Raw genomic sequence first — 22,289 nt, forward strand, 5'->3', positions numbered from 1 at the left:
TAAATAAATATTATTAAAAATAATTATTAAGTAACCATAGAAAGTGTCTTCAATGGGTGGCTCCTTTTATCAAATTATTTTCCTGTGAATGTATTCTTGACACATAATCTTATTGTATTAATGATACAGATTGTATATTTATTACTTGTAAAAATAAAAAATAAATATTTTATTTTATTTTCAGTACATGGGAGCGTCTATGGTATTAGCACCGGCCACTGTCACATATGCCACTGTTAACCAACAAGACATGTTCAACATCTGAAACGATCTTGAAAACTTTAAATAATTCAATTGAAAAGGCGGAAAAACGCTGGAATATTCACATTGAGATATCAATCATATAAGTATATTGTTGTGTAGTTCAACCTTTTTTAAAATTATTTTGTATCTTCTATTAGATCTGAAATGTATGATTGGCCACCTAGTAAATATATATTGTACTAATGATATTTACATACCATATTCAGGTGTATATACAGGAGGGGTAGAGGGGGTTGGGACCCCCTCCCCCGAAATTGTATTCTGTTTCCGTGGCTGACCACATTGATATTTGCATTCTACCTTTTAAAACAAATTTTCCCTGGACAGCGATCTGTCTCGTGAAAGGATCAACACAACCCCTCGAACGGGAAAAAATATAACAATAAGTTTCCATTTATATTCAATTGTGTCTATAATATTTATCTTCCTATTATTTTAATTTAACATTATTATACACTAGTTAGGTAATTGAATAAAATAAAAAATGCTCATTTTGATGTCATCCATCATGTTATTCATTATTATTATTGAAATTTTGTTATTATTTCTTAAGCCAACAATTAGAATAGACTGATACTATATATATATATACTATATATAAACTATAGGTACTTAACGACTTACCCGAAAAATTTACGTTTACCTTTTTGAGCATATCATTCACCTGTAGGCTGTAAGGATGTACATGGTAAACAGTAATTTACCAGCTATGACCATGACATTAATTTTCCCTCTCGTTTTATTTTCTTCCGACAAAACTTACTTCAAAATATATTTTAATATGATTATATTTATGTAAATAGTTAAAAAATATATATATATATATATATATTGTACATACATACCAATTCAAAATTCATGGTTACGTGGATTTATCCATGTATTTTAATGCTGTTAAATCTTTTAATATCTGCAAAAAATAAAAGAGTTTACAAAAATATTTTAATACCTTACAATTATAAAAATTAAATTCATAAGATCTCATCCGTCTCTAAAATTATAATATAAATATAAAACTAGAAAATATTTTAACAATAAAATTGTGATATAAATATCTTCTCATTAGTATTTAAGAACTCTTCATCGTTTATTGCTTTCTCAAAACGTAGGAATATTTATTAATTTAATAATATATGTAATATGATAATATATATATTTATATTAGATAGTTACAAACTTAGATTTTTCAGATAGGTATATAAAAAGTTATATAATTATAGTTTTTAATCATTCTTATAATTTATATACAAAATACTATACCTATTTAAAATGATTTAAAATATTAAACTACATGGATTAAACATTCATAATTCATATAAGACGTGATGTATGTGTGTGTGTATACGAACTCGTTAGAGAATACACTGAAACTTTTCTCTTCTTAGGTATTTTTCTAGCCAAGATAAATATTATTATACAAATCTATAAGTAGTAACTGAAGTACTTCTAAATAGCAAATGTATTTCAGTGTAGGTAAATGGATTGGATTAGGCTAAGACCGATTTTACTAGCATAAATGTTAAAAAATACAAAACCATATAAAATAATATATAGGTACTAGAAGTATTTCAAGTAATAATTGCTTACATAGAATATACCAGTAGGCTGTATAGAGACGGATTTCAATATTAAATTAAGACCCACCTGCAGTATGTTATAATAAATCATATTCAAAATGCCTTATTAGACCCTTATTCTACCGATTTCATAAAGGAAAATTAAAAAATACTAAGATCGATACAATTTTAATTTTAATCTTAAAGTAAATATACAGTCGACTCTCGATAATTCAAAATTTCAAACCTTCAATAATTCGAAACCTTTGGTAATTCGAAGTAAATGCTCGGTCCCTTGAAAATCACGTGGTAATTCGAATAAAAGCAATACACTTAACTATTTAAGTACACTCGGTAATTCGAAATTAAATTTTGAAAAAACTGAACACTAACACGTGACAATTCGAAATATCATCCGTTCAATATAGATCTAATATATTTGTATCACCTGATTTTCTGAAATAATTAATAATTATGTACCTACACAACTAAAAAAAAACTTAAAAAAAATTTTTTTTCTTAACTCTTAGTAATTAAATTTTTTTTTTGTTCTCTCGTTACTTTGAACTACTAGACAATTCGAACTCTCGGTTATTTGAAGTTTTTCAACAGTCCCATCAACTTCAAATTATCAAGGTCGACTGTATTTAAAAACGTATAAATGTTGGATAAATTGTTGGTATTAATTGTAAACTTTTGTATTAAAGACGAAATTATACTCTATCATCTTTAGAAAATAAAATATTACTTTTTCAATGCGATTTTTATTGTTTACAGAGATATATTTTATTTTCAACCCTATAATATCTGTGTTTTATTTATTTTTAATCAAATCGTTCAGGCGACTGTTTTATTACTACATAGAATTGTTTAATGACTTAGCAATAACCGTGTAAGAATGAAATACGTAGAATAATTCTTAAAATCTATTGTATTATATATTTTAGTAATTACCTCCCTAAAAAATATTATAAAATAACTAGCTAATCGAAGAGCAGCATAATATTAAAATCATTGAATATTTCTTATGGAATCCATTATAATTTTGCTTTAAAAACTTTAATTTATAATTAAATTATTATAGATACCTGTCGTTATAATTTGTTATTTTTTTTTCATCCAAAGCAAACATAACTTATAAATTAATGTATTTAAATATATTCTAATACAATAAGATTATAGGATTTTTAACAATTTCAAAATTTTTACGACTACAGATAGTTATTATATACTAGTTTATAATAAATATATTATTTATATTATATAAACAAATGAATCTAATTTTAAAATATCAACAACTGTTATGGATGTTTTATGTGAGTTATATTATTATTATTTTTTAACAAATGTTTATAGAAGAATTCATTATTTATCTTAAAATCTAGTCATATTTTTACCAATAAATTACCATATTGATATTTGTTACCCTATTTTTAATTTTTAAGTAACTGCATATGTACACCACACTAGTATTATGAACTACATATAAGTATAAATAAATATGTATAAATAAACGTAATATCTGTATTATATATGCATAACTACCTATATATGTTCATTAAATTATAATTTATAATTATATTAATGTTGATCGTAAGTATATTAATAAATGATCTCTTTTTCTTTGTATGTGTATACTATTCATTTACCCATCAAGTACACCATTATCAATGTGTGATCAAATACCAAAAAAAAAATTTATTATAAGGTCTCTCATAACTTGTTAAAATTTTATATCAAAAATATATACGATATGCGACACAATTTTTTTTTTGATTAGTTTGAGCTTTTAAGGTTAAATTTTTACACAACCACAAAATTGTAATACCTTAAATATAGAAATATTTAAATGTATTACAAAATACAAATATCTTTTAAGGCTGTTCTGTGTTCTTACAACAATCTTAACTCTAAAGATAGCTATCGAATATGGCCAATATAGGACATACAAGAAAGCTTGCGTACGCATACGGCTACGGAAAATCGCCTAATGAAACTGATCTCTATTGATATTTAATTCCTTGAATCTCGGTTTTCTAACTTTCTTTAAGAAATCATATTTTATTTTTTATTGTTTTTTTCTATATGAAATCTTTGTTGTATAATACCTGTAAATGAAAAGATATAATATCACAAATATTGATACTGACAAAATATTCTGTTATTTCATTGTAAAACGCTTCACGGTCCTAGCAGTATAATCATTATACAAATGATTTGAACAATGAAAAGTTGTTGATAGTTGAATTTGAGTATTACTATAGTAGGTAATCAGCAATCACCGGTGTAAATTGGACCTGTGTGGATAATCCACCTACGTAAGCGTGAATATATGAACTCAGCGACCCATATAAAAAAAGAACATTCGATCTGGTAAGAAATGTATCAAGACCGGCGATGTAGATAAATCCAATAAAATAAAATTATTACGAAAAATAAATAGTATGTATCACGCGTGGCCAGGTAAATAGGTACTGCAGGTCGTCGACGATGTCAGATCACTATATGTATAGCCGTGGAAGGACTTCGTAAACTGCGATAGTGGATGGGCTATACCTAGTTTACATAAATTTTAAAACATCCCATTAAAACTTCGGAATTTGTTTGCGTACTAAATATTATAGAATCAACCACTCGTTTGTGCAATTACATACTTAGCGTTCATCCGTATAATATTATAGAAAATTTTCCTACGGCCTGAAATTATTCACTCAGCTGTATACCATTCAAATTTATAAAAACTACTTGCATGTGCCAGTAGTATGCATTTTTATTTTTTTCAAAGATAAACATACTTTGATGTGCACAATTATATGGGAAACACTCCTAAATGTATTTACTTGCATTCTCAATTGGCAACTATAAGTATAATATGGTATTAAGTAAATCCACATCTACTTTAAAAAATATGCTTTTAACTCAATTTTGAAAGTTTTTCTTCAATATAAAATCTTATGTTGTATATTGCATATAGCACAATCTTGGTTTATTGGAATAAAAATAAGTGAGTAGTTACTATTATTACGGAAGTATATGTATAAATATGAAATATCCAAGGTAGCTAAATGGTTTAAATATTTCTTCAGTTTGGTAAATATTTACCATCAGAAGAATTAAAGATATCATATTTTGCAAATTTACATGCTTCAACTCCTCCCCTCCCACACTGGTTACGCTAACATTTCAAATAAAAGTATAGATTACTACATTAAAAAAATCAAATTAATGAATATGATTTTCAGTAAAGAATTTTTGTCCAATTTTATATTATAATCAATTATCACAACGATTGTTACATGCTTTAATGAAAAGGGATGCAATCGAGGTCGTCTATAATTTCACTGCTTTTATCATTTTTGTTTTTGTTTTATTTAATTTAAATGTACTAGACATATTTAAACAGGTAATATTAGTAAGTACAAAATTCGATATAAATCACAAGCTAATTTACTCCGCACTAATAAAAATAAAAATTGTTGGTATTAGAAAAAAAAAATGTAAAGAATAATAAAATAAAATAATTCAATGGCAACATTTTTGGGATACCGTCCCCCCCTCCCCCAATAAACTCAAGATAACAAAAAGGGATACAAAGAAATGGAGCTCACCTTATCACCTTAACAGACGACAAGAAGTCGTAATCACTAGATGTAAAATCGGGCACACATTCTATACTCATTCCTTCCTCATCAACAAAAGTCCCCCACCCACCTGTGATGAATACCACGCTCACTCACTGTCCAACACATCATATTACATTGCACAAAATACCAGTACATAAGAAACCACCTGGGAATACCACCGAATATTGAAGAAGCGCTTAATGAAAAAAATATCAATAAAATTATCCTATTTCTAACCAATACTAACATTATAAATACATTTTAACATTGTATAAATCCTGCTCCGTATTTTTAAGACCCTAAAATTTGTAAAAATTGTAATTAACCTTTTTTCTTTTTTTTCCTGTTTTAACTTTACTTATATCTCTTTTACACTGTAAACCTACTCCAGGCTAATGACCAGCGATGTCGAGGCCTTATTACTAATAAAAAATAAAAAAAAATTCAATATCAGTATTATTGTCACTGACTCGAGAACACAATTCAACAACTAATGGAATCGACTATCTTTGATTTATTATACTACACACTAACACTACGAAATAAGAATAGATAGTTGACAATTTTTATATCAAACTACATACATTATTTTAATTATTAATATCACTATTATGTTCAAATCAATAAACCATCATACAAGTAGACAGTGTATAAAAACAAAATCCTTTCAGTAATAAATTCTAAATATAAAGTTGAAGTAAAATTATAGCATTACCAATATGAATTGATATATACTTAAACTCATTCTTATAAATGCAAAATTACATCACAAATGTATTTAGCCCAAATTAATTAGGTGTGCTAATTTAGGACTTGAGAGTGCTGAGCTCCCCTTGGCACCCCCGTATGTGTATTAAGCGGAATCAGTGGTCGAAATAATGGCTCAAGATAAGTGGAGGGATGCCTTACAATTCAGATTTCCTGATATAATCATAACATTCTTCATTCCAATCATATATTGAATAGTAATTTTTTTTTATAGTTCACATTTTGTTTATGCATCAAAATATTGTCAGAAATGACGTTTAGATATTTTAGCATATTGCTAGTTGCTACGTCCCTACTTATTATCATCAATATTGTTACTATTTTTTGATATTAAAATATTATATTATTAGTTCTAAACACGACTAAGGTATATGTTAATTCTTAGTCCGTGGCTCTAAATATGGGTATACTTATAGATAATAAGATTGCGAAACGGCCTATACGAAAAATAAAAAGTTTTCTTATACATAGGTATAAATATAAAAATCATAATATAGTTATTTCATTTTAAAACACAAGTCTTAGGAGTAATGCGTTATTCTAGACAAAATAAGTAGAGGGATGAAAAATGTAAATACAAAAAAGTAGAGGGATGTCATCCCTCCGTAACCCCCCCCCCCCCATTTCGACCACTGAGCGGAATCAACACATGCGGGTGCAACGTCCTCTTAAGACACATAGGATATGTGACGGTAGCCTTCTCTGTAGTCTCACCAATAACTTACTACGGTTAAACAAATTATCCTCCCACATGCATCAAAATCTGTGTCTCATTTTTGGACCAAAAATCAAAATTGCACCTCAATTTCATTTCAATATTTATACCCTCCTCCGACCAGATCGTGGACACCGCTCCCAAATTACGAGCTAATAACTTAGTTTACGGCCAGGTTTTTGCAGGGTCATCTGCTACGTTTATACACAATATCCTTTTCATTTGACCTGTCGACCACAGTTTGCCAACACACACACACGTTTCGCTTTCAACCTTCCGCGTTCCGCAGCCAGCCCTCTCCCTAACTTGAACTAAACTAACACCGTAGACGAAATACTGACGCCATCCCGCTGCCATCCTAATAGTATGATTCGTTAAACATAAATCCCTTTTATGTCACTTTCATTTGACCAGGATGAGTTTGCCACCATTTGACGGTAATATTAATATAGGTATACAACCAATATTTTTCACCACACACTATACCATGACGACCCCGAATAATATTTGTCATCGCGTAAACGACGGTATTAAATATTAATGCTACTCTATGTCTCTATATAATAACTGCATATGCATACCGATTAGACCCATTTACAATACAATATTTATAAACTGCAAACAATTCACAAAACAAAATAAATAATAATATAATAAGATATAAGTAAAACTATACATAGAAACTATAGCTAGGTAGGTGTATATTTATATATATTTATCAACTTACAATAAGCTATTATTGAAAAATTTGTACGGACATTTATTTTGTTTGTGAATAGTATTTTAAAAATTCAATACAATCACGCATTGTTCAAAAATGTTATCGAATGTTTAAAGAATAAACGAATTACTTTGATTTAGAAAAGTAGATGACTCGTAACATTGGCGCACATACGGGGGGTGCCAGGGAATGCTTAGCGCCCCCAAAATTTAAACAAGCACCCCCAGCTAGTTTAAGCTAAAAATATTGTTTAAAGTGTAAATTTGCGTTTATAAGAATAAGTTAATGCCAGTTACTGTTATTGGTAATACATTATGCCACAGACATACATACTTCATATATATATACAGTATTGGTTATTTGGGTTTGAGATGTAATTCTTATTATGTTGGGTACTTATTTATAATGCGCATGTTATTTTATCGGCTGTTTTAACTCAGGTTTATCTATACCTATTTCTTCGGCAGCGTGCGAAAGATCATTTTCTTCCATGCGCCGTATGAAAAATTGGTTACGCACTAGTATGGTGCAATCTAGATTAATTAATCTTTCATCTATCGTCTTTGTATATAAAATAAAAACTGACGAATGGATTAAATGAAAATATCATCGACAAATTTGCAAAAAAAAAAAAAATAAAGAAAATTAGATTTATTATAATCTCTTTCTAATTTGTTAATTGTTTCAGTTTTTATATTTATAAATGTACAATATATTTAATAATACAAATTTGTTGTTAACTGATTTCATATACTAAAGGAATGTATTCAGTGTTGGTTATAATATATAAGACACAAAAAACATTGTTTATTGAAAACTGATTATATAAAAAATTATATATTTTTTTTTAAATTTAATTAATTTCTCATTTTATTTGAAAATAATAATGTATGTTTGGTATATATAATCGTACGGGGGGGGGGGCGAAGCCCCCACGGGTCTTTTTAAGATAAAACATTTTAGCACTCCCTAGTTTAAGACTTAATGTGCGCCTATGAGGTCGTAAGTAGGTATATCAAAATCAATTAGGTACATCCAACGCTGAACCTGATATGAATAGCTAAATTTATATACGATTACAAAAAACAAATAAAAAGGGTCAAAACTGAAGCTTTGCTAGTCCAGTAATCTTCAACAAATGTCGCGATCGATGAAAACAAAATATATAAATAATATATGATATCACTAGATTTAATGATAATATGTGGCACATGTGGTTATTCTATTAAACTTGTATAGGTAGTTATATATACGATATACCGATACACGATCTTTGCATCAAAATAAGCCAAAATCGAAAAGTGTCAAAGTAAAATAAATTTTAATTATCTTAAAAGTGGTACAAAAATATATTATAGATAATTTATTACCTTCGTATTTATACTGTTCACAGCCGCAGTCCCCTGAGAGTACCTAATTAGTTTTGAAGTTTTTGAATTACTTGCCGATTCTAGACTGAACAAATATCAATTATTTTGCAACTTAAGAAATATATTTTAAATTTCACAATTTATAAGTATTAAGTACCTAACATAAGTTTAATTATTAGCAGAATATATTTATATTGCATTTTTGCATTGATTTTGATTTTTAAAATGTTATAATAAAGCCTGCAGGCTCAAATATACATAGTCAAGGTCAAGGGTCAACCGAAATATTTAGTTGTATACCGTAGTATAATAAAAAATATAGATAATAACTTATTAAAACTGCTTATAAACTTATACATGGGCATCCCCAGACATTTTTCTGGGGGGGGGGAATTAATTAAAAAAATTAATGAAGATTTTTTTACACATTTTAAAAGTAATCTATGTTTACAAAATTAGCACCTTACAAATTTAAAATTCTAGGGGAACTTATCATTAGAAAACTATCATTAAAAAAATAATATTTATAGATTTTTATTCCCAAATCAATACATTATGAAAAACTATAATACAACTTTTATTCATAACTCTACTTCATACAATTACTTGTTTGAGTTTGCTTATGATCGCAAAAAATATGGCAATGAAAATCATATATCACGATATCATTACGCTAACAATTAACAAACTAAAGAAATGTTTACAAAATTCATTCAAAAGTTGATTAATAAACGTTATATGATTTAGAAAGTAATGACAAAGTTTGAAAATCCACCTTTATAATGTTGTCATAATAAAATATATATTATGTTATATAAATTAATATAAATACAACTATAAGTACGAATTTTATGATACAGTAGGTAAGTTAAAATAAACTTTAAATTTAAAATACAAATATTTTTATAGATACTATTATTACTTACATGGCTGCAATCGCTACATAGTACATACATTAATTACGACACAAATTTTAACAATCACAACATAGTTAAAATAATTATGGTTTCAATTCAGAATTTGAAAATAATATATTTTCTAGAAACCGTTGTTATTATTTTATCAAGTGTATAAATTCAGAGTATAGTACATTTAATATTAACTACCTACCTATATTAAATACATATATATGATACTCCTATTAAATCAATAACCTATGTGAACGGAGGTACATTTCTGGATGAATTAGTTTCAAGTGTTTCAACAATATACCTACCTACTATAATAGCCTAAGTAAATTATTTATAGTATATCTGACAACTGTTTTTTTTAAATAGGTAAGTAAACAAAATGTTTTCAAAAATAAAATAATTTTAATTAAAGTCTTTAAAAATAAAAATAAATAACTAGGTATTATAAATACATTTTTTGTTTTTTAGCTTCTACAGGTCATTAAGGCCCTTCGCTGCTTCTACTAAGCTTCTCCATCGGTCTCTGTTGTCTGCATCCTCAATTATTGCAGTTTCATTTACTTGCATTAAGTCTTTCTTTACCCGATCTATTCAACGCTGACATGGCCTTCCTCTAGGGCGTGTTTTATATGGTTTAGATATCACAACTTGTCTCATTTGGCTGTCCTTATTATCTTGCCATATGTGACCAAGAATATAAAGAATAAGAATTATTATCTATAAGAATTATAAATACTAAATAGTTTATTTATATTAGGTACATCCATAGGGGCTAATAAGGGGGGGGGGGGATTAAGGGGTATTAGCACCCCAAATAATGTTCGTGTTTAGGTACCTATGTATTAAAAACTTTTTCTTACAAAAAAAAAACTAAATGAGAAAATGCATGCCTAGCTTAAGCACCCTTAGTTTTAGATTCTGAGCGCGATGAATGTATTGATTTTACCATGATGTGTGTGTGTTTTTTTTTTGTGTCTGTCATCACGTTTTGGGGCAGTAAAAATACTTCGACTTTTGACTTCAGTACCTCGTTTGATCAGAAAGTGAATCTAGTTAGTACTTTGGGGGGGGGGTCAAAAGTGAAAAATTCTTAATATTTTTCTAAATAATCGAGAAAAACAAACTAAAAATTAAGGGGAAAACGGGAAATTTTACGCGCAGTCATTTTTCGACAAAATCGATTTTGGTTTTTGATGTAACTTTAAAACAAATGTACATAGATACATGACATTTTCACCGAATGTTTATATAAGTATATTCTATTCACTATGCAATTTTCAAAAATGTTCGACTAAAGTTTAACTATTCATAGGCATTTGAAATTTTCAATCATTATTAGTTTTTTTAAACTAATATCGATAAAAATTTATTTGTAACAATAGCAGTTGAAAAATATTAAAAATACATAGGCACGATTTTTTGTTATAAGCAATTAAAGTTCAAATTTTGACTAAATACGTAAAAATTACGGCAATATTCAAATTATCTTAGATAGAAATTCATAAATGTTTTTCTTTTTAATTCTAAGATTTGAAAATTTAATACAAGGCTCCTAACATATTTTTACAATAGCAGTTGCAAAATAAAAGAATTAGATAGTCACAATTTTTTTTTAAGCATTCAAAGTTTGAATTTTGACAACATATTATGCAAAAATCACGAAAATTCACAAATTATTTTAAGCTAGAAATTCATAAAAAATTTTCTTTTTAAATCTAAGATTTGAAAATTTAATACAAGATTCCTTACAAGTTTGTCAATCTTTATCACAAATAAAAAGTCCACCGGAAATTCAAATTAAATTTTTATGAGCATTTGAAATTTTAATTTTTACAACATTGGATTTTCACTGGATTTCACATTTAGCGATTTTCTTATTTTGGTGTAACTCTAAAAGTCTAAAACGAATGACCGCAGATACTTGAAATTTTCACTGAATGTTTATATAGGCATTTTCTATATTTGATAAAATTTTCAAAATAATTAGATTTTTTTTATTTAGAAATACGCCTCAACTACCAGGGTTATTGGCGTTTAAGATATACATGTTACAGTTTAATTATAATATATTTAGATTTGTTTTGAGCTGTTTACTGACATTTTAATTTTTCAACTTTTTTAGTTTTTTTTTCTATAAATATCGATAAATATTTATTTGTTCGGTACAAAAGCTTGAAAATTTATTACAAGGCTTCTAACACATTTTAACTATAGAAGTTGAAAAATAAAATAAATTCATAGTCACAATTTTTTTTTACAAGCATTCAAAGTTTGAATTTTGACAACATAATATGTAAAAATCACGAAAATTCGCAAATTATTTCAAACTAGAAATTCATAAAAAAATTTCTTTTTAAATCTAAGATTTGAAAATTTTTAATAATCTATAATATATCCTAGTCAGATAAACCAAACCGTCTTCGCTCAGAATCGTTTTTCGTATACAATGATATAATATCTTTGGATTCAAATTTAATTCCATCGATTACAGTAACTTATTGTAACCTACTGTACAGCAGAGCGACATCCACGACTTACCCGCTTTTTTTAATTTAAATTGCGCCTAATATATGGTTACATTAAAATACACACATGCATGGTGGTTTATTGTAGTAATATAATATACTCTGGTTAATAGTTAACATTGCACATTGTACAAATTACAACCCAGTACGCACTTTTACATAGGACGGTAATCATTTATATTTAGTAACGGAAATAATTAATATCTGGGTTGAAAAAACGTCAGCTTATGCAGTGGTGGAGAAAGATTTAAAACCTACCCTTACCCTTTATTTTATTTTTTGTTATAAATGTATTTATTCAATTGCCCATTTTTAACGTAAATTCCGATACACTGAACAAATGCCGGCTTACGCATAGACTTTTATGCGTGCATGCGTTTTACAACGCCTAACTACACAATCGATTATGCAGTAGGTAACATTATAACATTATAATCATGGCTAGAAAAAATAAAAATATCAAATAGGTACCTTTTTTAATTTTAAACTTTGTTTAAAAAAAAATAGCTATAGGTATCTTATGGTTTATAATATTAATTAGCGTTACACTTGTAAGATAAAATAGTATATTTACCTATCAAATTTACTTTTAGGTAAGTATGTTCCAAAATAATATTATATTGTTCAACTTACCAAGCAATTCATTTTTACTCAGTAATAATTATCATTACGTACATCATAAATAAAATCACAATAGATAAAAAATATATTGTTCGCGCTCGAATCTTCAAATAGTCATCTTATATAAAAAAAAAACCTACTATAAAGACTTTTTATGCTGATGTCGACCTAAGTATCGACGTGTATCACCTATCGACTATAGATCCCCGTCCTTCTAGATCCTTTGGCAGTGGCGCACTAACGATGGCTGGGGGTGTTTGGGAAAAACACTCCCCCCCAACCTGGTATTTTTAGAATGCATATTTTATTACGAGAAAACTAAAATTTAGGGCGACATGTCAATTAAAAATAATAACATGAATAAAAATTTTGGGGGGCGGAGTGGAAGTAATGCGCAAGCGGTTCCTGCTCCGGTCCTCGATTCATACGGAAAAAAAAAAAATAAAAAAAATAAAAATTATAATACCTAGTCTATTAAAATGTACGATACATTTTGTTATGTTCAGGTGTCAGGTCATCAAATATGTAAAAATTTAAAAATTACACCCCACCCTGAAATTCAGGTCTAAACATGCCACTGCTGTAGACATACTTATTACACTCCTTCTCTATGCAATAGCAGATATGTTACTAGATCTTCGAAGATTTTACGACGATTCAATAACCTGAAAAACCAATATTAAAGTTATTAGATTTTCAAAATCATATTACGAATTCAAAAAATCGAAAGAAAAAAAGTTGCTCGAACAAGTGGAACATTTTAAATAGATATCTAGGCAGTTTAATCAACCAAGATGAAAGATGTGTCATGGAATAAGATCCAGAATCGCACAGACGAAGTCAGCATTTATGAATAAGAAAAATTTGTTATGCTCCAATAGCATGACGCATGAGTATTAGAATGAGGAAACGCTTCATTAAAGTGTATGGAGTGTGGCACTATATGGCTGCGAAACATGGGTTCTGAATAAGGCAGAACAACGAACACTCGAAAGCTTTGAAATGTGGTGTTGGAGAATGATGCTGAGAGTGAGTTGGATAGAACACCGTACCAACGAAAGCATACTCAGTGAAATTGATGAAGGAAGAGAGATTCTCAAAACCATCAGAGCAAGACGATGGAACATGATTGGTTACATATTGAGGCACGAAAATGAGCTAATCTACAGAATAATAGAAGGCAAAATGGAAGGCAAAAGGGGCCAAGGACGTCCAAGAACTTCATTTGTCATTTGTCAAAAAAAATGATTTCCGATGCTAGACTATCAAGCTACGCCGAACTGAAGAGGTTAGCTGTGAACAGGGGAGATTGGAGAGCGCATGTCCAACTGCAAAACCAACCTTAAGGGTTGAATACCAAGATCATTATTATTATTATTGACTATTTTTAAAAGAAACTTAAATGTATATAAGAATTTTAGAAATTTTATTTTTTATTGTATTTTGACTAATATAACTAATACTATAAATCATAACAGCTAAAGACAGTTTAATTTATATTGTTATTATATATGATTGACTATTTTTAAACGCAACTTAAATGTATATTAAATTATTTTTTTGATTTTTACTTTAGACCCAGTAGAGTTTACAATCACCCAGTTTGAAAACGGGATAGTAAAATTACACTTACTAGATACCTACAAAGAAATGGTCAAATTGCACTTGGATTGAAAAGGTATTGGTTGAACTGCACTTGGGTAAAAATCAGAGTGGTTCAAAAAGTGTTATCATAATTGAAGGGGTCAATGGATAAAGGTGTTAACTAACATTTTTGAAATTGTTCACAAACACAACTTTTGTAACTAAATATTTGTAAGCCATGGAACTTTTTTGATATTCAATATATGAAATTACTTATAAGAGTATTAATTTGGGTCTAGGGGTCCTCTGTAACATACTATAACTTGGATATTGTACTTCCACCATGTAACTAAAAAACCTTATTTAACACCTTTATCCATAAAATAATGGTATAAATATGTAATAGGTACTGTGAATAAATGAGTTATAAGGAGAAAATGTTTTTATAATTTATTTTTAATAAAATACATTATTAATCAAAAAACAATATAATATAACTTTTATGTTTAGAACTTGAAACACCAATGAAAAAAAAAAATTAATTAACTTTTATCAAATATTAACCAAATCAATATTTATAATATTACTATGAATAATACTTGTACTTAGAAAAACAGAATATAATAAAATTAAGCTTATGATAGAAAATATTGTTCATAGATTCAAATAGAAGCTTTCTTCTTTCCAAATTTACTGTAGTGGTACACTTTAAGCGACATTTTGACATACACAGCTGACCTTCATTAGCACACTTTGCTGGAACAATCACTCCTTTTTGTGTTGTATACTGTTTGCCTGTTTTCCTTTCAATAGTTGCTTTTTTTCTTTTATATACTTACTAAATGTATTCAAATCTGATCCATTAAACAACAATTTCCTTGATGAGGCTAGTGACTCATAAGTAGATAAACAATTATTATCATTTACATTCTCTTTTGGACTATCTAATATAATATTGGCACTTTCAATATACCCATTATACCCTATGATAAGATTTAAAAATGCATGAAATATGATAAAATGAGTAGTAGTAAGAACATACTAATTATTAAAAATATATTGTACCCGAAGAAGTTTCTGATATTGCTTGTACAGAACTGGGGTTGTAATCATCATCACTCGAATATTCTTGAAAAGAATCTTTAAAATACAATTTTAGAAGTTATTAATTATTTTTTTTGTAACATTAAATTATTTTTATCAATACCTAGTGTTAATATGTGTAAATTTATCAATAAATAATAATTAATAGTATAACAACAAAATATGTTTTACCTGAATCACTGAAAAGGTTTTCTTCCAAATTATTTTTAATTTGGTTCTTAGGTCTAGTTCGGCTTAATGGAGTAATATTTTGGATTTCACGTGCTTTATCCACTAGGAATTTAGCTCGAGAACTCATAATGTGTAGAGTAAATAAAACATAACACAATAAGATAACTATTTTATTGGATAAATTAATCCAAACCAAATACAACACAAAAACCACAGTTTTAATGTAAAAATATAAAATAAATCAAAACGAACGCGACGTACGAACCGATCGCGATAATCAATATCAAACAAACAAAAATTGTTAATAACATTATTATTTGATAATAATAAAATTAACCAATAACAATAATTAAAGTAAAAACAATCCACGAAGAAAAGTTGTTATAATATTTGCAGATAATGTCTAAAAATACATATACAAAATAACACCGAAATTTAATTCAATAACAGCATGGATAAAGGCGGTAATATCCAATAACACTTTGTTCTAAGGGGTTAACATACACTACCACTTTTATCCACTACAACTAATGATTAATTCTTCTTATAACACTCTTATCAATTTTTTATTTTGGTAACTACTAAATAAAACCATATCAAATTTTGATATAATGTTTATAACATTATAACACCTTTATTCATGCAATAAAATGCATTTTTGAAAAAATGTCAGTTAACACCTTTATCCATTGACCCCTTCAATTAATATATTTGTGTTTATTGATGTTATAACTTATACAATAAATTACAAATCAACACTTACATTTTAATGCAAAACACTGACAGCACAAGGCAATCAACAACAGTTCTAGAAAAAAAAAATAATATAGAAAAATATTATTGACTTATATACTCAAAAATGTATTACCAGGCTAGAATTTTTTAATACAGTTTGTCATTACTATAAAACATGATCGATTAGGATCACCTATTACAAAATCGAAAGAGAATATTTTTGAGGAAATGACATATCGGTTTGTCTAAATATAATTTAAATAGTTTTTTTTTTTATCTTGATAGTCTTATAGGTACAAAGCCAAATAATAATAAAATATAAAACTGATATATATATATAGATCAACAAGTTGGCTTCATAATAAATTCAAATGTTTTCAGATTTATTATGCTTAATTCATTAATTGGTACTATGGAAAAGATAGGTGTAATAAAAAAAAAAACTGTTAGTACTGAATCTCTTAAAGTAAAAATCTGTGCAAATAAATTAGTGCATAATAGCTTTTCAACCTTACAACATTTGATACTAAATAACCTATTTCAAAACTCTATTAACAGTATTCAATTTGGTGCAAGCAACACTTCCACAACTGCTGACAAACTCTTATCCTAATTTCATCTGAAAAACCATTTGATGAGCAATATTTAGGTAATTCGGGAGACAGTGAGTTACATTGTAGTATATATAGATTATAATTGTTTCAATATATTTTTATTTATGAGTAATTTGTTTAGTTAAGACTTTATATTTAAATCAGTTTTACTAAATACCAACACAGTAAACAAGACTTAAGTATTAAAGATGTTGTAAAATTATATATTGACTAAGAATATATTTTTTTAATTTATCTTTTGTATAAAATACATTTTATCTTTACTATACATATTATTCAAATAATACAAATTGACAGTCAACAAAACATGGTAGTATAGTACCCATAGTTCAATAATTACAAGGTATGCTTATAAATATTTTATTTTTATTTTTAATCTTCAGATTAATAATTTATATATTATGAAAACTATATTTTCTATAGAAGCAGTCTTTAAAAATATCAGTGTAGGAAAATAATCCTTTGTCATTTATATTGTTATATATTCATTTAACGGATATAAAAACTTATATTAATCATATTGATTAGATGATGTGAACAAAACCATTAAATTTAAATAAATACACACACACAAAAAAAAAAATTAAAATCCACATTCTTAAATAACTTAAGCAAATATGATTTCTGGAAAATCCATAATTGGCGATGAAGGAAAGGAGTATTCAAATTCCGGTTCTCCTGAAAAATAAAAATAAATATATATACAATACTATTAATAAATAAATATATATACAATATTATTAATAACTAATCAATAAGGGGCGCAGAGTCTAGTGTTTTACTCATAGGCATGTCCACGAGTTTGCCTGTCATGCACAGGCATGACCTATGAAATTTGATCTAAATTTTTAAATTCAGGGGCCATATTCCCTGCAGTTGCTCTCACTTTTGTGCATGACCTGCGAATGAGGTTTGGACACGCCTATGGTTTCATTATACATTTAACAGAAAAAAAAATTAATTTTGGTAAACCTAAGTCTTTAAATCTATTTAAGGGGGTTGGAGCATAGCCAGTTTTAAAGTGTAATATTTAGGCTATACAAACATTAGAACTGTGTCATTTTGTCAGCGATAAATGAACATAAAAGTGTATACATATTCCTTATCGATCAGCAAAGTAATGAATTAATGACCATAATAGATTGTCAACAATACCAATTACTCTCACACAAACAAGTGGGGGCATTCGCGCATTTTAATACAAAAATCAAAAATAGGATGATGAATGCATAGGTATACAAAATAATCATAGATCTGGAAGTAAAAAAACTATTAATTTTCTGCTATAAGGTCCCCACACACTGCAGCAGTAGCGCTAAAATTCTTTTGTCTTGGCGGTGCCGGTAAATTGTGACCGGCTTAATTTTGCTGTTACCAAGTCCAGCGGTAATCGCCACCATTGCAGTGTGTGGAGACCTTTATAGTATAAAACCATAAAAAATATGGTGTGTTCCAACTGCATTAATTATTAACTGCTCCCCGAAACAAAAAAAAATTAACACAATACTAATATAATAATTTAAACAATACAAAAATTTATAATCTTTACCAAAATTATCAAATTGATCTTTAATTTTATGAATCATTATTTTATGGTAGTCTTCAAGAAACCAATCATTTGTGTCATTATTATTGCCACCAAAAAAGTTACTTAGCATTCCAATGTTACAAGTCATACTTGGAGGCAAGACATCTGTAAAATATAAAAGAATAAGTAATAAAAATTAAATTAATATTTTTTATTTTTAAGCAAAATAAAGGATGTTTATTGTTTAAGTTTATGTATGTATCTAATATTTTTAAATTAACATTGTATTATCCTATGAGAAACCTACAATATGTGCTTCAAAAATCACAAGTAGTAACTCTCAAAATTATTTTCAATTACTACTTTAAAATGTATAACATTATAATACAGAACTTGTTAAATATTATACAGGGTGATTCTTTTAAGTGGGTACACTAATTATCTCAAAAAGTATTTACTTTTTTCCAAATAATTTTTGCATGGTTTCGAGTTGTTAAAAAACAACTTTTTTATTAAAAAATTATATTTTTAAATATTTTTTATCCTTATCATATTTTAAGTTTTTTACTTTTTTGAATGACAATATAGAGTTTTAATTTCATATTCCAAAGCAGAATATTTTTCTAAGTATTTTGATTCATAAAAATCAACTTTAGGGCTAGTAGTTTTAAAGTTATAAGTATTTAAAGTTTAGATTGGCAGAGTGGAGTGGTACGGGGTTACCCCGCAAAATGTTTGTCCACTACTCCGCTTGTCTAAACTTTAATACATATAACTCATAAACTACTCGTCCTAAATTTGATTTTTATGAATCAAAATACTTAGAAAAATATTCTGCTTTGGAATATGAAATTAAAACTCAATGTAGTCATTCAAAAACGTAAAAAAAGATAAGGATAAAAAATATAATTTTTTAATAAAAATGTTGTTTTTTAACAACTTGAAACCATGCAAAAAAATATCTTGAAAAAAGTAAATACTTTTTGAGATAATTAGTGTACCCACTTAAAAGAATCACTCTGTATACTATTGTTTTTGTGTTAGATCTAATCTTGTATTTGGAACAAGTCTATACTCCATTGAAATTAAGAAGGAACCTCGAAGGTAATTTGTGCGCTGGGGAGTGGCCAACCACACAGATGGTTAACTTGGCGGGAATGACAAAAAGTGTCGTCAGTGTCACCCCTCCCCCCTCTAACAAAAACTGATCACTGACAAGGTTTCTTCTTAACTGGAATGAAAGTCAGTTATTCTTCATTTAAAAGTAAATAGTTGGCATACATTTTTTTTTTTAAAGTTCATAAATTAATTAATATGCCCAGGGGCATATCAACATGGTTTTTATCGGAGAGCCAAAATTGGTAGTTAAGCTAACCCTAAAAATTGATCTGGGACAACTTGATTTTGTTACATTGATGAAGTCATTTCATCATTAAATGTATTTTACAAGTCTCTGCAATCAGCTTTACAGTAGGTTAAATGGATCATTTTAATTAAGAGATTGAAATCAACAGGTCAATCTTAACAGAAATATTGGACGATCATATTAAATTACCAATATTCACCTATACCTATAACATGCAGAATAATAAAAACTGAAACATACTTATGTGCTCTTTTAGGCACAGAAAATTGTGACAATTGCTTATATTGTTTTTGTCCAAAGTAAATATTATAAAATATCATAATATTAATAGATAGGATTTAGATTTGAAAGCAATGGTTTTTTTTTAGTAAGGATAAATTTTAAATACAAATATGCAATCAGGTAGGTAGGTACATATTATTTTTGTCGTTTTACATTTTATTTTTACTTAGTCATCAATTTATCTGAATTTATTGCAATAATTTTGCACACATTTACAAGTACAAAATACAAACCAATAGTTTTTGAAAAGATACTGGCAATTTGGAAAATAAAATAACCAGAAAAAATATTTAGGTATGCCGTATGCACAATATACGCATGATGCATCAATAACTGCAAAACCTTGAAAAGCAATTTTTAGAATACAGTAAAACCTCCTTATTATAAAATTAATAACTAAGTTCTTTTGAAACAAACATATCACTACAATGGTTAATAACAGGTCCAGTCCTACATCCCAAATATTTTAGTTTCCTTATAACAGAATCTCCTTTAAACTGAAAAAATCGAATAGTACAGTCATTCAGTTTTAAGTGTTTACTGTGCAAGTATATCAAATCCGAACCATTTAAGTTTTGCCAAAAGCAGTTCGTCAAAATATAAGCACATATTTAAACAACCTATATGGTTTTAATTTTTTTTTCAACACAAAATAATGATAAATTAATTACTACCTACAGTGACTTGGAGTTTTTCTTAGAAATTTCATACATTTTAATTGTTTTTTTTAAATCTTGAATTCTACTAGGTAACTTAGAGACACTAATTAATGGAAAAACCCATAATTTATACTTTACCAACCCAACCTTATTTAACTTACCATACCCGACTAAAAAAGTATTAAATTAATAATTACCATTTTCCTGTGTTGTGCAACCAAAATGATTAAATTCTTCATTTTGATCGTAGGTGAAGTCTTGTAATGGTGATTTACATTTGATTTCTGTCTCAAAAGTTTTCATAGGCAATACCTTTAATTGTTTAAGACTTTTGCCATCAGATTTTTTGGTTGACTGTACAGTGTTAGTCAACACTTTCAAAGCTGTTTTTTTGCGATTTGTAACTAGATTATTCTCTAAAAAGAAATTATTAATAAAATATATTAACAAAGTAAAATATTTAATTCGTTTTTAGTCATAATTCATTAATGTAATGTATACACTTACTTATATTTTTTATAGGGTTCTCATTGTTTACGGAAGCCAATTTACGAACACGAAAAGTATTTGTAGACATGTTGTAAGTTTTTGCTTGCTTTATAACGGCAGGTAGTTAAATAAAATATTAATAATTTATTGTGTGCAAATGGCAACGTGTTATAAGTATTTAAATAGTCGAAACTTTGAAGTGTTCAAAGAAAACGAAGGACGGAAAGACTGAATAGTGAATAGTGATTAGTGAATAAAGATGAACAATGGAGTACGGGTGTATGGTGTATTAAATATGGAATGTGAAACTATTGAAACTTACAAGCAATACGAGCACCGAAGCGACAAAAATACATTAATCGTGGGTTTTAACTTTAATTAGTTTTATTCAACAAAATAACCTGTAGGCTACTAAAATAGAATACAATTGACAGAAAATCCAATAGTTAGTATCTCAATATTATATTATTTTAACGGACAAAATATCAAAAATGATAATCTATTATTCATTTAACTGATAGCTGTAATAATTTGTTGAGACGTCATGCGAATACGGTATTGATACTGTTAAATGTTTAAAAAATGTTTGAGGTTTAAATTTTAAACATAGATGGCGGTATCTACTTTAATATTTACTTAAATTTTATCACATTTTATTACTTGCTTACAGGCTTACTGCTGTA

At 27.6% G+C, this 22,289-nt stretch overlaps 4 protein-coding genes across 5 annotated transcripts in view; 2 read left to right on the forward strand and 2 right to left on the reverse strand.

Annotated features, from left to right (window-relative positions):
- Positions 1 to 3,155, forward strand: part of Dop1R2 (dopamine receptor 2) — a 148,715-nt gene extending 145,560 nt beyond the window's left edge. The window contains exon 5 of one of the 2 annotated variants that reach the window (XM_089220503.1): positions 185 to 3,155. In XM_089220503.1, coding sequence (XP_089076629.1) covers positions 185 to 265 — 81 coding nt within the window. In that variant the 3' untranslated portion in view covers positions 266 to 3,155. The remainder of the gene's footprint in view (positions 1 to 184) is intronic. The other variant, XM_089220502.1, reaches the window with a different exon arrangement.
- Positions 3,156 to 13,875: 10,720 nt separating this feature from the next.
- On the forward strand, positions 13,876 to 14,322 carry LOC149058978 (uncharacterized). The gene is made up of 2 exons (XM_089218516.1): positions 13,876 to 13,913; positions 13,998 to 14,322. The coding sequence occupies exons 1-2, from the start codon at positions 13,876 to 13,878 to the stop codon at positions 14,320 to 14,322; spliced, it is 363 nt and encodes a 120-aa protein (XP_089074642.1).
- Positions 14,323 to 15,096: 774 nt separating this feature from the next.
- On the reverse strand, positions 15,097 to 16,410 carry LOC149058979 (uncharacterized). Its single transcript, XM_089221446.1, has 3 exons — positions 15,934 to 16,410; positions 15,724 to 15,798; positions 15,097 to 15,641 (listed from the first exon to the last, which is right to left on the reverse strand). The coding sequence occupies exons 1-3, from the start codon at positions 16,058 to 16,060 to the stop codon at positions 15,424 to 15,426; spliced, it is 420 nt and encodes a 139-aa protein (XP_089077572.1). The 5' UTR covers positions 16,061 to 16,410; the 3' UTR covers positions 15,097 to 15,423.
- Positions 16,411 to 17,729: 1,319 nt separating this feature from the next.
- On the reverse strand, positions 17,730 to 22,085 carry LOC107161397 (uncharacterized). The gene is made up of 4 exons (XM_015507791.2): positions 21,625 to 22,085; positions 21,315 to 21,533; positions 18,832 to 18,975; positions 17,730 to 17,960 (listed from the first exon to the last, which is right to left on the reverse strand). The coding sequence occupies exons 1-4, from the start codon at positions 21,692 to 21,694 to the stop codon at positions 17,890 to 17,892; spliced, it is 504 nt and encodes a 167-aa protein (XP_015363277.1). The 5' UTR covers positions 21,695 to 22,085; the 3' UTR covers positions 17,730 to 17,889.
- Between the last annotated feature and the right edge of the window lie 204 nt (positions 22,086 to 22,289).

This window comes from Diuraphis noxia, unplaced genomic scaffold (assembly GCF_037042655.1).
Source record: "Diuraphis noxia isolate RWA-SAM2 unplaced genomic scaffold, SU_Dnox_SAM2 contig0002, whole genome shotgun sequence".
Classification (NCBI taxonomy): domain Eukaryota; kingdom Metazoa; phylum Arthropoda; class Insecta; order Hemiptera; family Aphididae; genus Diuraphis; species Diuraphis noxia.